Source organism: Anastrepha obliqua, chromosome 6, assembly GCF_027943255.1.
Source record: "Anastrepha obliqua isolate idAnaObli1 chromosome 6, idAnaObli1_1.0, whole genome shotgun sequence".
NCBI lineage: Eukaryota > Metazoa > Arthropoda > Insecta > Diptera > Tephritidae > Anastrepha > Anastrepha obliqua.
Window position 1 is genome coordinate 73,820,299 of NC_072897.1, and position 14,131 is coordinate 73,834,429.

The following is a 14,131-nucleotide window of genomic DNA, read 5'->3' on the forward strand; positions in this document are numbered from 1 at the left end:
GGATTAATATTAATTGCATGTCCAGAGTAAAATATGTATTTTCACAACTCGCGTACAGCGAGTACAGCTGTTGAATGATTGCTTTAATTCTTCGTTTGCAGATGACAACGAAGTGACTGTTAAATTTTTAAGTAACATATAACTATTTCAACCTGATGGTATGGGCTCACTTCCGACAACGAATAATGATGTCGATGTTCTCAGTACTACTTCTTGTTTTCTAGCTTCTACAAAATAGAAAGAAGAAATTAAAGATTTAGTTGCAAGCGACGAAACAACAGATATCAAGTAGAACGAGAAAATCATGAATAATGATCCAGGAACCTGGATAATTAGTGACTTTATCAGAGATTACGTAGCGGAAAATGGATGCAGTCAGAACAAAAACTTCGATTTTTCTATCACAGAAAGAGTTTATAGCGATGGAAATGTTCGCAAGTTGACGGAAACATTATTCGAGAGAAAACTGCTCAATGGTGAAAAAGTCCAACGCCCTTGGCTTAGTTATTCAGCAAGTAAGAAGTCTGTTTATTGCGTTCCCTGCCTTCTGTTTGATGCAGACTGTTCGTTTAACCCATTATGTACTAGCGTTGCCATATGGCAACACTGTAGGTTGAATTTACAGTTATCCAAAACAGCAAAAACCAGCCACCTTAGATTGTTTAAGTTATTATATTCGTGTAACGGAAAGCTTTCACCATTGACGAAGCGATTTTGTTTCTATTTTTTCCTTAAATTCGGCGAGTAAGTCTATGGTTTTTCTAGTGCATTTTGTGAATCGCGAAAAAATGTCGCATCGGAAAAGGTAAGTTGAAATATTTTTCATAAATGTACATATATTTTTTTGGTTGTAAATATTTTAGTATTATGAATGTATAAATATTCTAAAGCAACAACAATTTCTTGTGAACTAATTTCTAATTTTCTGTTGTCGAGGTTATTTCTCAGCGTTGCCAAATGGCAACGCTAGTCCATATGATGTACAACTATTCTAAATAATAACTTTTTTGTGTTAGCTTGAAATTGCATGAGATAGAAGATGAATTGGAACAATGGGATGATGCTCAGGATGTTTACATTGAGCCACCGGAGGTTGCAGAATACACCGACGAGGATTCAGCGGATGAGGATTCTGGTGGATTCATTGACAACTTGACTGGAAGACAACTCTTGGCTACTGCTGAAATCGTCACGCGGAGAACGTCTTTTGAGGAAACCGAAGATGAGGTTACAGCTCATGGTCCAGCTAAAAAGCGTAAAGTCAGCTATAAATGGAAGAAAGCTGACTTGCCAGATTTACCCTCCACCGAATTCGAAACGACAATTTCTCAGGACTACGAAGGCAAGACTTGTACGGATATGTTTGAATTATTTTTTGATGAGGGCGTTTGTCAGTTTCTAATTGACCAGACCACTAAGTACGCATTATTTTTGAACTGCCCAGATCCCCGTATAAACATAGCGGAACTTAAATGTTTTTTTGCCATTTTGATTGTCTCGGGTTATAACAAGTTACCAAGTAAAAAATCGTACTGGGAAACTGGCGATGATATGCGAAATTCTTTGGTATCTAATGCTATGCGGCGAGATAAGTTTATACAAATCATGCGATTTGTTCATGCGAGTGATAATACTCAATTGAACAAGAACGATAGAATGAGTAAATTACGACCGTTGATGAACGTTTTAAAAAATAAGTTTCTTGAGCACATTCCAATCGAACAAGATCTAAACTACGACGAAAGCATGATTGAATATTACGGAAGACATGGATGTAAGCAATGTATTCGGAATAAGCCTATTCGTTTCGGATATAAAGCTTGGTGCCTAAATTCTGTCAGTGGATATTTAGCTAATTTTGAGGTGTATCAAGGTTCGATTCCAGGCTCTAATTTGGAACATGAGCAGAAATTCGGTAAAGCGACAGCTCCAATGCTAACTATGATAAACGAGTTACCTCTAGCTATGCGGACACAAAAGCTGCGGTTTTATTTTGATAATCTTTTCACAGGTATTCCACTATTGATGCACTTGAAAAAGATGGGTTATGGTGGTACTGGTACTCTTCGCCAAAACCGATTACCTAAAGAATGTCCGATTGCTAAAGTTGAAACCATGAAGAAGAGAGAAAGAGGTTCGTATGAATATGCTAGTCAAGGCGACGTCGTTGTAGCCCGCTGGATGGATAACTCTGTTGTGACAGTCGCCTCCACCGATCATAAAGTACACCCGCTTGGTACAGCATCTCGATACTCGAAGGCTTGTAAACAGAAAATCAAAATTCCTCGACCCCATCTTATTGGTGCTTACAATCAATCAATGGGAGGCACAGATCTCATGGATGCTCACATAAATAATTACAGGATTGGTATTCGAAGCAAGAAATGGAGGTGGCCTATCTTTACTTGGCTTATTGATGTTTCAGTAAACAATTCATGGATTTTGATGCGCAAATCCGGTAGGAATATTTCTCAGTTAGATTTCCGTCGTGAAATTGCTCAAACATATTTGAAAAAGTACGCGAATCCTCCAAAAGCGGGCGGCAGACCATCAACCTCTCAGTTTGGAGGAAGGATACTGGAAGGAGTTAGGTTTGACGGATTACATCATTATCCCCGGTCTGTTGACAAGAAACGAAGGTGTGCTGGTGAAAATTGTCAAACTATAGGCAGGGTCACATGTTCAAAGTGTAATGTAGGATTGTGTCTCAAGTGTTTTGAAAAATTTCATACGAAATACTAATTATAATAAAAATAATGTATAACTCTATGAACTATGAATAACTCTACTACAAGATAAGAATAGTTAAACTATAATAAATACTTGTTTTCTTAACACAAATTAAGTTTTATTTCATTCAAAATAATTCATCAAAAATTTTGATTTAAGTACTCGTATGTGCCTTGCGTTGCCATATGGCAACAGTCTAAAACTCAAGAATTATAAAAAAATTTTATATTTTTTTTTCATAATATATTTATTTAGACATCATTTAGTATATCCATGAAAATACTATTAAATATAACGTGTTTTGAAACTCCGTCCCTAATGGGTTAATGGAAAGGCAGGTTTCAACGATTGGAGGCATGGAGGAGTTCGTGTAGCAGAGCATGGGAATTCGAAAAATCACATAAAAAATATGACCATCCTCAAGGAAAGACCGAGCATCAAAAAAAGAATACATAATGATTTAACGATCCAATTTCACTTATTGGAAAAACGTATTAAAAAGAGTTGTTGCTGCTACGAAAGCTCTAGCCTCACATGGGCTTCCATTCCGGCGAAATAATGAAAAATTCTGTTCACCAAATAATGGCAATTTTCTGATGCTCATCGAATTGCTGGCATTATTTGATCCATTTTTAGAAGAACATATAAGAAGATATGGCAACAAAGGATAGGGAAGTACAAGCTATCTGTCAAATGTGTAAAAAAATTGTATTGAAATCTTTGTCAGTAACTCTATGAACACTATGGCAAAATCATTGAAACTCTGATCTTATACGAGGAAGATGTAACTGAGAATGCTATAACGAGACAAGAAGCTAGAGGACTGAGGATTCAACTAGATAGACTTGAGATAACATTCATGCACATTCTTTGGCATTTTTTTCACGATTCCACACTGTTAGTAAAAGATTACAGAAAGTTGAAATCAACATTACTGATATAATTAATGACTATCGTCGGCTGATAAAAGTAGTAGCAGATACACGAATGCAATTTGAAGTTTATGAAAAAGAAGCGTTGAACATATCAGAGAGTCAAGAATACCAGGCGACTGTTCCCAGAAAAAGAAGAAGAAAGTTACAAGCTGACGAATCAAGAGATGGGGAAGTTCAGTTAACAGGAACCGATAATTTTCGAGTAAATACCTTCAATATCATACTAGACAACGTTAATTCAGAATTGAGAAAGAGAAGCCAAGCATATGAAAAGATATACGAGGAATTTTCAGTGATTACTGATTTTGGAGGTTTGAATTTCAAAGACCTTGAGATTTCATTCACTGAAGAAATGATTCACTTTCACGCGTATTGTTCTGAACGAAAAATAGAACGTAACTCGCCATCTGACCTTCTGAAACTTCTGCGGACGAACGAGTTATACACTGAGTTTCCAAATGTGGAGATAGCATATCGAATATTTAACACATTAGCGTCAACAAACTGCAGTGCAGAACGTTCATTTTCATGTCTGGATAGAGTGAAAAATCATTTGCGTTCAAATATGTCTAAAAGCGGTCTGAATAGTCTGGCTCTACTGTGCATTGAGTCTGATTTACTTGAACGCTTGAATTGTGACAATTTAATACATCAGTTTGCAGTACGAAAAGTCAGACGTGTTCGCATTTAAGGTGATGTGTAAAAACTTGATCTCATAAAAGCAATCATTCCTTTTTTTGCTCATCTAATAAAGATTGATAATATGTTTAAGTAAGTATGCTGTTCTATAGGTTCAATTGGATTCTATTTTTTAAGATGTGCTACTATATTTTATGCTATTTATTACATTTTCTTAGCACTTCATTTATAATTAAACAATAAAAATTTTGCTCAACAATAAATTTGTTTGTTACACCTGTTTATTGTGTAGTCGACGCTTTTCTGTACTACAATACAAACACGCACACACAAATTTAAAAAATTAGGGCGGCATTCTTCATGGTGCACAGGGCGGCATTTTGTGTAAATCCGGCACTGACGATATCCTGTATTTTTTTTACGATTTCTGGGTTTGTTGCTGTTTTTGGACGTTCTTCAAATGGATCGACTTCATGGGTTGTACGACTTCGTTTAAATTCAGCAGCCCATCTTTTTACTGTCCTAATTGATCGCGAAAAATCCTTATACACTTTCAACATTCGTTCATAAATTTCCTTTGCTTTTAAACCTTTTAAACTTAATAAAAATTCAATCACTGCACCATATTGGACTTTTTCTATCGTAGAAAATACTGTGACACGTCAATACTAAATGGCTTGTAAACAAAGAATGAATTGACAGATTGAAGTAAAACTTCGAAAACCTGAAACTTGAAAACATACGTTCATATGAAAAAAGTACCAATATAATCATAAGCTAGTAGCAAAACTTATTGAACAACCTAGTACACATATATAGATGTGTAAACTGACTGGTAATTTAATGCCCCATCAGGATAGTGGGTAACTGCAGCAACTCCCCTGACTTAACAATCGTTGGCGCTGGTCTGATTAATAGCGTTACATGGCGACCTATACTACCACTTGTATTATTTACTATTTGCCTATTTTATTTTCGCGAATCACCGCACCCGCTTAATAACCCCAAACTGTAAATATCTCGACAACTTACCCATAAAAAAATTTGCTCGATTTGCGGAATCAGTACGCGATTACTACATATAAATTTAAATAGAGACATTCGTTTCGCATTTTTGCTGCAAACCAGAGATATTATTCATTCTATGAAAAGTATACTATCAAACAACTGTAAGCAAACAAGAACTAATTTAAAATTGAGCTTATTAAGTTATTAAAAACAGATATTCAATATATATATATATTGTATAATTGGCCCGTACACCCTTTTTAGGTGTTTGGCCAAGCTCTTCCTCCTATTTGTGGTGTGCGTCTTGATGTTGTTCCACAAATGGAGGGACCTAAAGTTTCAAGCCGACTCCGAACGGCAGATATTTTATGGACCTTTTTCATGGCAGAAATACACTCGGAGGTTTGCCATTGCCTGCCGAGAGGCGACCGCTATTAGAAAAGTGTTTTTCTTAATTTTGGTGTTTCACCGAGATTCGAACCAACGTTCTCTCTGTGAATTCCGAATGGTAATCACGCACCAACCATTCGGCTGCGGCGGCCGCCATATTCAATATACTCATATTGATAATACGATCATTGTTTTTTATTTAATTATTTACTTTGAAGTGAAGCATAGCTCATACGCTTTTTATCTTGTGAATATCGGTTTTTAAGAGTAATAGATAACAAAATATTTCTTACGTTTATATATACATTTATATCACTGCGATTTATATCGTCAAATAAAATTCCAGACAAGGTCTAAATTCATGAATATAGAATAAAAACAGAAAAATTTAATAACATTTCTTTACATTACACAAACATATGTGTGATTCCTATACCGCTAGGTATATGAAATATTTTAAACAAGCAAGCACAGAAATATTACCGCTTTTTCTTAAAGGTTTTATTAAGTTTTCGTCGTTTTAAAATCATTTCATACAATGCCTCTAGACCTTCTTGCAGACCTTCCCCAGTAATGGCACAGGCTGGTTGAATATACCAGCCTTTAAATTGATGAGATGCCGCAGAATAGCTAGTGGCTTTATTTGGCTTCCTTTGCAAAAACAGTGTATTAGTAGCTGTAGCAGTGGGTGCTGTAACCTCTGACGGTGATGATTCATATGTTAAATTTTTATCAAGAGTTGTAGCTTGCACAGAGCATATATTTATGTTGCTTGTATTACTAACTTCATCCTTTGGCTCATATTCGGGATCAGGTCCTATTAAATTTGGCGATGTAGCCGCAGTAGATGATGGCGCAGAAAATTTAATATTTAAATTTCTCGTAATACCACTTTCACCACTAAATCCAAACGAGTTACTATGCTGGGATATCGGTGTCAAACTTCTGTGAAATGTATTCTTACTGTTTATACTGTTGCTGCAGCCCACAATATTACCAGTTGAAGATGAGCTAGAACTTGCATTTAGTAGATGTACAGCAGGATACAATAGTTCATGCAGTCCTAATAGCTTTTCTAATTCCTTCGGATTACGAGCACTGGGTAAATCTTGTTTGTTAGCTAGTATTAGGACAGGAACACCCTATAACCACTGACACTATTAACTTTCCTTGAAGGAAATAACATATCTGCTTTACCTGATTATCGGGACATTTTGCTGTACGTATAAGTTCCATTTTGGCTTCCTCCATTCGCTCCACATCAACCGAATCAACCACAAACAGAATGCCATCGGTACATCTAAAATTCAATACGAATAGATAATAATAGATTTATTTCCCTTACACTCGAGTTTTTTCTACAACATTGGCGAAATTTTCAGAATCTATCTCCTAATTCTGTTATGCACTCTCCTCATAGTTTACTCGGGTTATATTTGCTCTCATAAGTTATAATTTGCCATGCTTAATGAGTGATAAACTTTTTTACTTAAAACCGCACTAACGATGTTTTTTTTATACACTTATTTTTGACAATGGTATTATAGGTATTTATCATGTTCTTATTAATACATATATAGTATAAGCTGCTCAGAGTTTTAGTTTTGTGTAAAGTCATAACGTAGGACGTTCTAAAACTTTTATGAGCTGTGAATTGCCTAAATTGAAGATGAATGGTTCTAAAAAAATATTACATAAAAATATTGCATAAAAAAATATTGCTTCAGAGGCGACAGTAAACGACACAAAAGAAGAAAAACGGATATCTGACCTCTATTTTTTTACACGTATATTCGATTAAACTCTAGGTATGGGATCGTTATTTTTTTTTTGCATGGTTTCTTTGCGTATAATTAAATCAAACTTACCGCGTGTAACTTCGCCAAAGAGGTCGAAGCTTTTCCTGCCCACCAACATCCCACACAAGAAAATGTATCCCCTTTGCTTTGCCAAGAGTACCTTGAACCTGAAACAGAAGTACGTATAGTATTAACACATTAGAATTAAAAGCCAAATTTCTCAAATAATGTGGAGATCGCTACGAACTTAACTTTTATAAAAACAAAAACTATTTCTGTTCTTCAACTTTAAAGATTGAAAAATCGTGTTAAAACAATGACCTTAAAGCAAAATTCCTTCATATCACCAATTAACGTAATAAATGCCATAAGCGACAACTCGCTGAAATGAAAGTTTTCGTACAATCTAAGACTGTATCTTAAACAGACAACGCTAGTTTACCATACTTTTTGACTTTCTCCGTACAAGGCGGATAGATACTTATATTGTGGCATATTTAAAGATTTTGCTGTTGCATAAAATTAAAGCAAAAGAAAGAAAGAAAATCAATTCGGAGTCCATTTTTTGTATAAAATAAAGAATTCTGTGTCACATCCCGATCGCCATAGCCGAGTCCTTTTGTGCATAATAATAATTAAAGGAGATTACATTTCCTGAATATTTTTCTACATGAACAAGATTCTTGGATCTACCTTTAGGAGACGACACAGAACAGGGAGATCAGGGGTTTAAATTTCCAGTTACCGGAACGACCCGGATTTATGTCCGGCCAAGGACACTCCAGCTCCACTCCCCAAACATTTATGGGGAGGGTTTATGATTTTACGACAACAACATCGGGCGCAGAAAAATTCAAACGCAACGATAGTGATTGCTCAAAAATAGTTCTTCTTGTTGTGAGATCGCTATAATCGCAATAAATACTCGAGCAAACGAGCGTTCGTGAAAAAGTTGCCTTCGTTCTCGATAGCAAATGAACGCAATGATACGAAATATCTTCGCATATGGTCACTCACCAACGTAATTAATCGCGAGCGAACGCAATCTTTCGCCATTCCAATGATGACATGTGTTTGCTTTGTGACTATAAAAATTAGAAATATACAAAATTTTGTTGACCTTTATTTAAGTGAAACAGGCTTGTATCAATCATATTACTATTTTTCGTTATTGCATTTTCGCAATGCCACTAAGTCGCGATTTAAGGAAAAAAGATGGCGCCCATCTCGTATCGCTATTCCACTCTCACCAATTGTACCAATGTGACGTCAGACCCACAGCGATTCTATTATATTCGAACATAGCAACTTATTCTGTCATTTGTGTAATTTGTTCTTGCATTTTTATTCACGTTGTCACATTTCTGCATCAGCGTGACATCCCACAAAATTTATTTTTCTCTTATGGGCGCAATTTAGTATTCTATCATTCTTGTGCATGTCCAATAAGTACCCGTGGTAGACACCATTTTTTTAAACATGTTGTTTTTATTTTTCAACATAGTCCCCTTTTAGAAAGATATAAATCTCCCAACGCTCCGGCCATTTGTTAACCCCTCCAATAAATAGGATTTGTCGAACTCTCCAAAATACGCCTCTGTCTCGGCGATGACTTCTTCGTTTGAACTATATTTTTTCCCCGCGAGCCATTTCTTCATGTTAGCGAACACGAAAAAGTCGCAGGGAGGTGGGTGTGGCAGCAATTCATAACGCAATGAATGTGTTAGTGTTTTAAGTGAAAGCGGTCGAATAACTCACTGTAGTATTGTCCAGTGATCGTTCTTCCATTTTCTACAAAATCCATGACGGCGACGCCATTCGCATCCCAAAAACATCGTCACCATAATCTCTCGGGCCGATGGCACTGTCTTCGCCTTCTTTGGAGCAGACTCACTGATAAATTCATTGTTTTGATTGTTACCTAGTTTCTGGTGTGTAATGATGAATCCAGGTTTCATCAATGGTGACAACTCGACGCAAAAATTACTTCGGATCTCGCTTAAATTGCTCCAAACAATGCTTCAAAGTTAACAGCCACATACGTTTGTTGTCCTCCGTGAACAATTGCGGCGTCCATCGATCCGATAATGTTTTCATCGGCAACTTATCGTGTAAAACATTAATTGCCGTTCTAATCGATACACTTATGGCCTCTGTTACTTTGCGCACTTTCGTTCTTCGATTAGCGAGAATCATGTCATGGAGTTTTTGAATGATTTCCTCGGTAACCACGTCCACTGGGCGCTCTGGTCGCTTCTCATCAAAAATGGATGTTCGCCCACGTTTAAATTCGCTGAACCAATATCTAACTGTAGCCATAGATCCCGAAGCGTCCCCATAGACAGCATCCACTTTTTCCCATCTAAAAACAACAAGCGAATTACCGAACGATACTGCTCTTTTTCCATCTTGACGAAAATCACGAAACACGTCTTACTCGAATAACTGGCAAATCCAAACTAACCTATCAATCGGTCTGAAATTTGTTTCGTATTGAGAAGTCCACACATTGCCGACGTCGACCGGTGTTGTATACCAGATATTTTTGGCGTCTGTTGTGATTATGAATTTTGTTATACGGGTTAAATGTACAGATGCAATACCCACTAGGAAAAATATTTTCCATCGCTGTAGGGATTGGTCGTAAAACAATGGGCGAACTGGATGTTGCCAGTAGTACGAAATGGTTAAACCTGCCTGTTGGGTTCATTTCGACAACATCAATATACCTCTTGTTGAGTTCACTTCAACAACATAGATATATCCTTTTTCATCGCTATACATATTTGCATTATAATTATTCTTTATTATTTCTCTTACGTATTGTTCGTCAGTCAACTCAGATGTCAACTCTCTATCTAAATAAATGATTGCATTAAATAAATTTTAGTTTTTCAACGGATTTAATTGTGAACTTAAGTGCCTTTCAAAGCAGAAAAAAACCGCCGCAACATTTTTGGTCCTTCGAGCCGGATTACCGCGATAATTTAATTACATATAGTCTACACCGCGTTATATTAACATAACCTATTTTACCGCACCCGCAAAATGTCCGCATTCGTAAAAACACGTGATTCCGCGCTAAATGCTATAAAAAGGTACATGAGCAAGAGCAACGACGAAGCATTTGTTTTAGATTTAGAAAATGTCGAAAGTTATCTGCAGTTATTAAATGAACAGTGGGTACGGTTTAAGACAGACCAAGATGAAGTCGAGCTTTCTTGTGGTGCAGATAACATCGATGTCGAACAGAACGCGCGCATCCAGGCCGAGACCTGGTACGTTACAGCGCTATCACAATTTAGGCGCGTACAGAAATGTAGAGCCGAATCAGTTGCGAATTCTACAAATCCGCATCCCACTGTGTCAGCAGCAATTAAACTACCTAAAATGGAACTTCCATCCTTTGCGGGCAATTCCACTAAATGGGTCGCCTTCTACGACGCTTTTGTTACCCTCGTAGATTCTAACTCTTCATTGTCAGGTGGTCAAAAGCTACACTATTACGTAGCTGCTTAAAGGGTGATGCGCTTAGCATTATCAGCGGTTTCCAAATTTGCGATGCCAACTATACGGAGGCATGGAATCTTCTAAAGTCGCGATATAAAGTTATGCGAGTTATTGTCGAAGCGCACTTTCGGGCAATTGCAGAGATACGTAAAGCGACGAGTGACACTGCTGACTCCATTAAAAACGTGTTGAATGCATTCCAACAACACATAAGGGAACTTAAGGCTTTAGGGCGACCAGTGGATTTTTGGGACGATTGGTTAGTACATTAAATTGTAACCAGACTCTCCTTTGAAACTCGCAAACAGTGGGAGTTGTCACTCACTAGCGACGATCCTCCTACCTTCGAAGATCTTTCGTTCTTTTTGGAAATAAGGTGTCGCTCATTATCGATGATATCAACGCCGGCAACCCAGTCATGGCCAGGAAAACCGAACAATCAAAAATTAGTCGGAAAATCGGCAAAGGTTTTTCATTCCACCGCAGATCAATCGCGTTGTACATATTGTAACGCAGGTCACAAAATCTACTCTTGTGAAAAATTCCGTAACTTAGATGCAAATGCTAGATTCAATTTTGTCAAAGATTTCAAAGGGTGCTTAAACTGTCTAAGTACCGGACATTTTAAGGAACGCTGCAATAGCGCGTCTTCCTATCGAATATGTCGGCAGCGCCACCATACATTGCTTCATAGTTCGCCAGAGGCATCTACCTCTTCCCACGTCGTCGACTCACCCCGCACCGCTGCAGGTACGTTACCCGCCGCTAGCTCGCTCCCGCAAACCGCTGTCACATCCCCCTCCGCTTGCCTTAATTCCAAGGTTAACAAAAGGAATAAAACCCAAAAAGGTGTGTTGTTATCAACCGCCCTAGTAAAGGTACGTGATTCTGCTGATCGATGGCAGAATGCTCGCTTATTATTCGATTCAGGTTCTCACGCCACATTCATAACTGAGGCATGCGTACAACGTCTAGGTCTAGCTCGCAAATCTTCGTCCATATTTGTAACGGGAATTGGCGCTTCTCTCTCAACGCATTAATTTTACAAAAGATTACGGGCGATTTGCCGTCGCAGAGTTGAAGCGTTTCTGAATGGTCTCACATCAAGGGACTGTTCTTAGCTGACCCGCACTTCATGGAACCCAGCCGTGTAGACATCTTAGTGGGCATGGACTATATGGATCGACTCATTTTAACTGAGCTGCGTAAGGGCCCACCTGGCACGCCAATAATACAGAAAACAGTCTTTGGCTGGACGTTGTGTGGAAACGTAGATACATTCGTTCCACCCGCAAATCATATACAATCGTTACACTGTGATGTACATTTAGATAGAGCATTGGCTAGATTGTGGGAACTTGAAGAAGCGCCGCAAACACGATATCTTACCCACGAGGAACGGTACTGCGAAGAACATTTTGAATCAACTCATATTAGGAAGCCGGACGGACCCTTTGTAGTGGAGTTACCACTCAAGGTCGACGTGCCATTAGATGAATCAAGGAGTCTCGCCGTACGAAACTTATTACGCATGGAGCGCAGATTTGCCGGTGATCAGGATCTGTGGACACGCTATAACGAATTCATGCATTAATAAATTGAAATGGGTCATATGGAGGTCGTGTCTGAAACGAAATATGCGAAATATTATATGCCACACCATGCTGTTGTAAAGGAGTTCAGCGTCACGACAAAATTGCGAGTTGTGTTTAACGCGTCTGCTAAACCCACAACGGGGAATTCCCTCAACGATGCGCTTTATGTTGGTCCTCAATTACAAGAAGACTTGTACTCCATACTTTTGCGCTTTAGAATACACAAATACGCAGTAACTGCAGACGTTGCAAAAATGTATCGACAAATCTGTGTTTCAACTAAACATGTCGACTTACATCGTATTGTTTGGCGCTCTAACACATCTCTACCCATTATAGATTACCGCAAGCTACGCGTAACTTATGGAGTTGCATCCGCCTCGCATTTGGCTGTCAAATCGATGCAACACACCGCGAAACAATCTTCCAATACTTTTCAGAATGCAGTCGACGTAATTCTTAAGGACTTTCACATGGACGATCTTCTCACTGGTGCGTCTAGCAAGTCGGAACTTAAAGCATTGCAGCGAAATGTGTCCGATATTCTACGGGAAGGTGGGTTCGAATTAAGAAAATGTGCGTCAAATTATACAGAGCTAAATGAGACTATCGCTAGAGAATCCAAGAACATATAGCACTACACCGTAGATGGCAACAATGTACATGCTCTGGGACTAATTTGGTATATGGACTATTTTACATTTTCCATTTCTATAGGAGAACCGCCCCACGGCTTAACTAAGAGAGCATTTCTGGTCGATGCCAGCAAACTTTTTGATCCATTGAGCTTACTTTCACCCGCAACGATTAGGTCGAAAATGTTGTTTCAGGACATCTGGCGTTCCAACACTGGATGAGACGGCCCAGTATCAGATACGATAGGCAAGGTGTGGCTTGATCATCGCTCGCAATTACAACTTTTATCTGAACTTAAGGTCAACCGTTGGGTTGGAGTCGGGACGATATGCTCATTTACTGAGTTGCACGTTTTTGCCGACGCTTCCCAGCGCGCCTATGCCGCTGTCATATATGCGCGCACTGTACATAGGGATGGTCACATTACAATCGGCTTAATTTCATCAAAAACTAAAGTTGACCCGCTAAAAACAACAACGCTACCTCGCCTCGAGTTGTGTGCTGCACATCTCGCCGCAAAATTGGTCAAGGCCGTCATGCAAAGTTGGAAGGATTTTCGCTGTCCACTGGTAGCATGGACAGATTCCACCATTACGTTGGCGTGGCTGCAAGCACATCCTAATAAATGGGAAACATTCGTCGCAAACCGTGTCGCCTATATTCACGAGGTCCTGCCTCCCGAGTGCTGGAACCATATACGCTCTGAAAGCAATCCTGCGGACTGCGCGTCCAGAGGCATATCTCCGCTTCAACTTATGCATCATGAGTTATGGTGGTTCGGACCTGACTTCTTACGCGAAGAGGAACAGTTCTGGAAGCAACCCGCGCAAATAATGCATAAAACCGAAATAGGCTTACGAAAAGCTAAGGCTTGTATCGCAGCTACTGA

At 38.5% G+C, this 14,131-nt stretch overlaps 3 protein-coding genes across 3 annotated transcripts; 2 read left to right on the plus strand and 1 right to left on the minus strand.

Annotated features, from left to right (window-relative positions):
• Positions 1–788: 788 nt before the first annotated feature.
• Positions 789–2,668, plus strand: LOC129250726 (piggyBac transposable element-derived protein 3-like). Its single transcript, XM_054890324.1, has 3 exons — positions 789–805; positions 1,017–2,223; positions 2,537–2,668. Exons 1-3 carry the CDS (start codon positions 789–791, stop codon positions 2,666–2,668), a joined length of 1,356 nt encoding a protein of 451 aa, XP_054746299.1.
• A 3,207-nt stretch (positions 2,669–5,875) lies between these two features.
• Positions 5,876–9,289, minus strand: LOC129250727 (uncharacterized). Its single transcript, XM_054890325.1, has 4 exons — positions 9,260–9,289; positions 7,571–7,740; positions 6,900–7,002; positions 5,876–6,844 (listed from the first exon to the last, which is right to left on the minus strand). Exons 1-4 carry the CDS (start codon positions 9,287–9,289, stop codon positions 6,182–6,184), a joined length of 966 nt encoding a protein of 321 aa, XP_054746300.1. The 3' UTR covers positions 5,876–6,181.
• Positions 9,290–12,146: 2,857 nt separating this feature from the next.
• On the plus strand, positions 12,147–12,605 carry LOC129250728 (uncharacterized). The gene has a single exon (XM_054890327.1). The coding sequence runs from the start codon at positions 12,147–12,149 to the stop codon at positions 12,603–12,605; it is 459 nt and encodes a 152-aa protein (XP_054746302.1).
• The last annotated feature ends 1,526 nt before the right edge of the window (positions 12,606–14,131 follow it).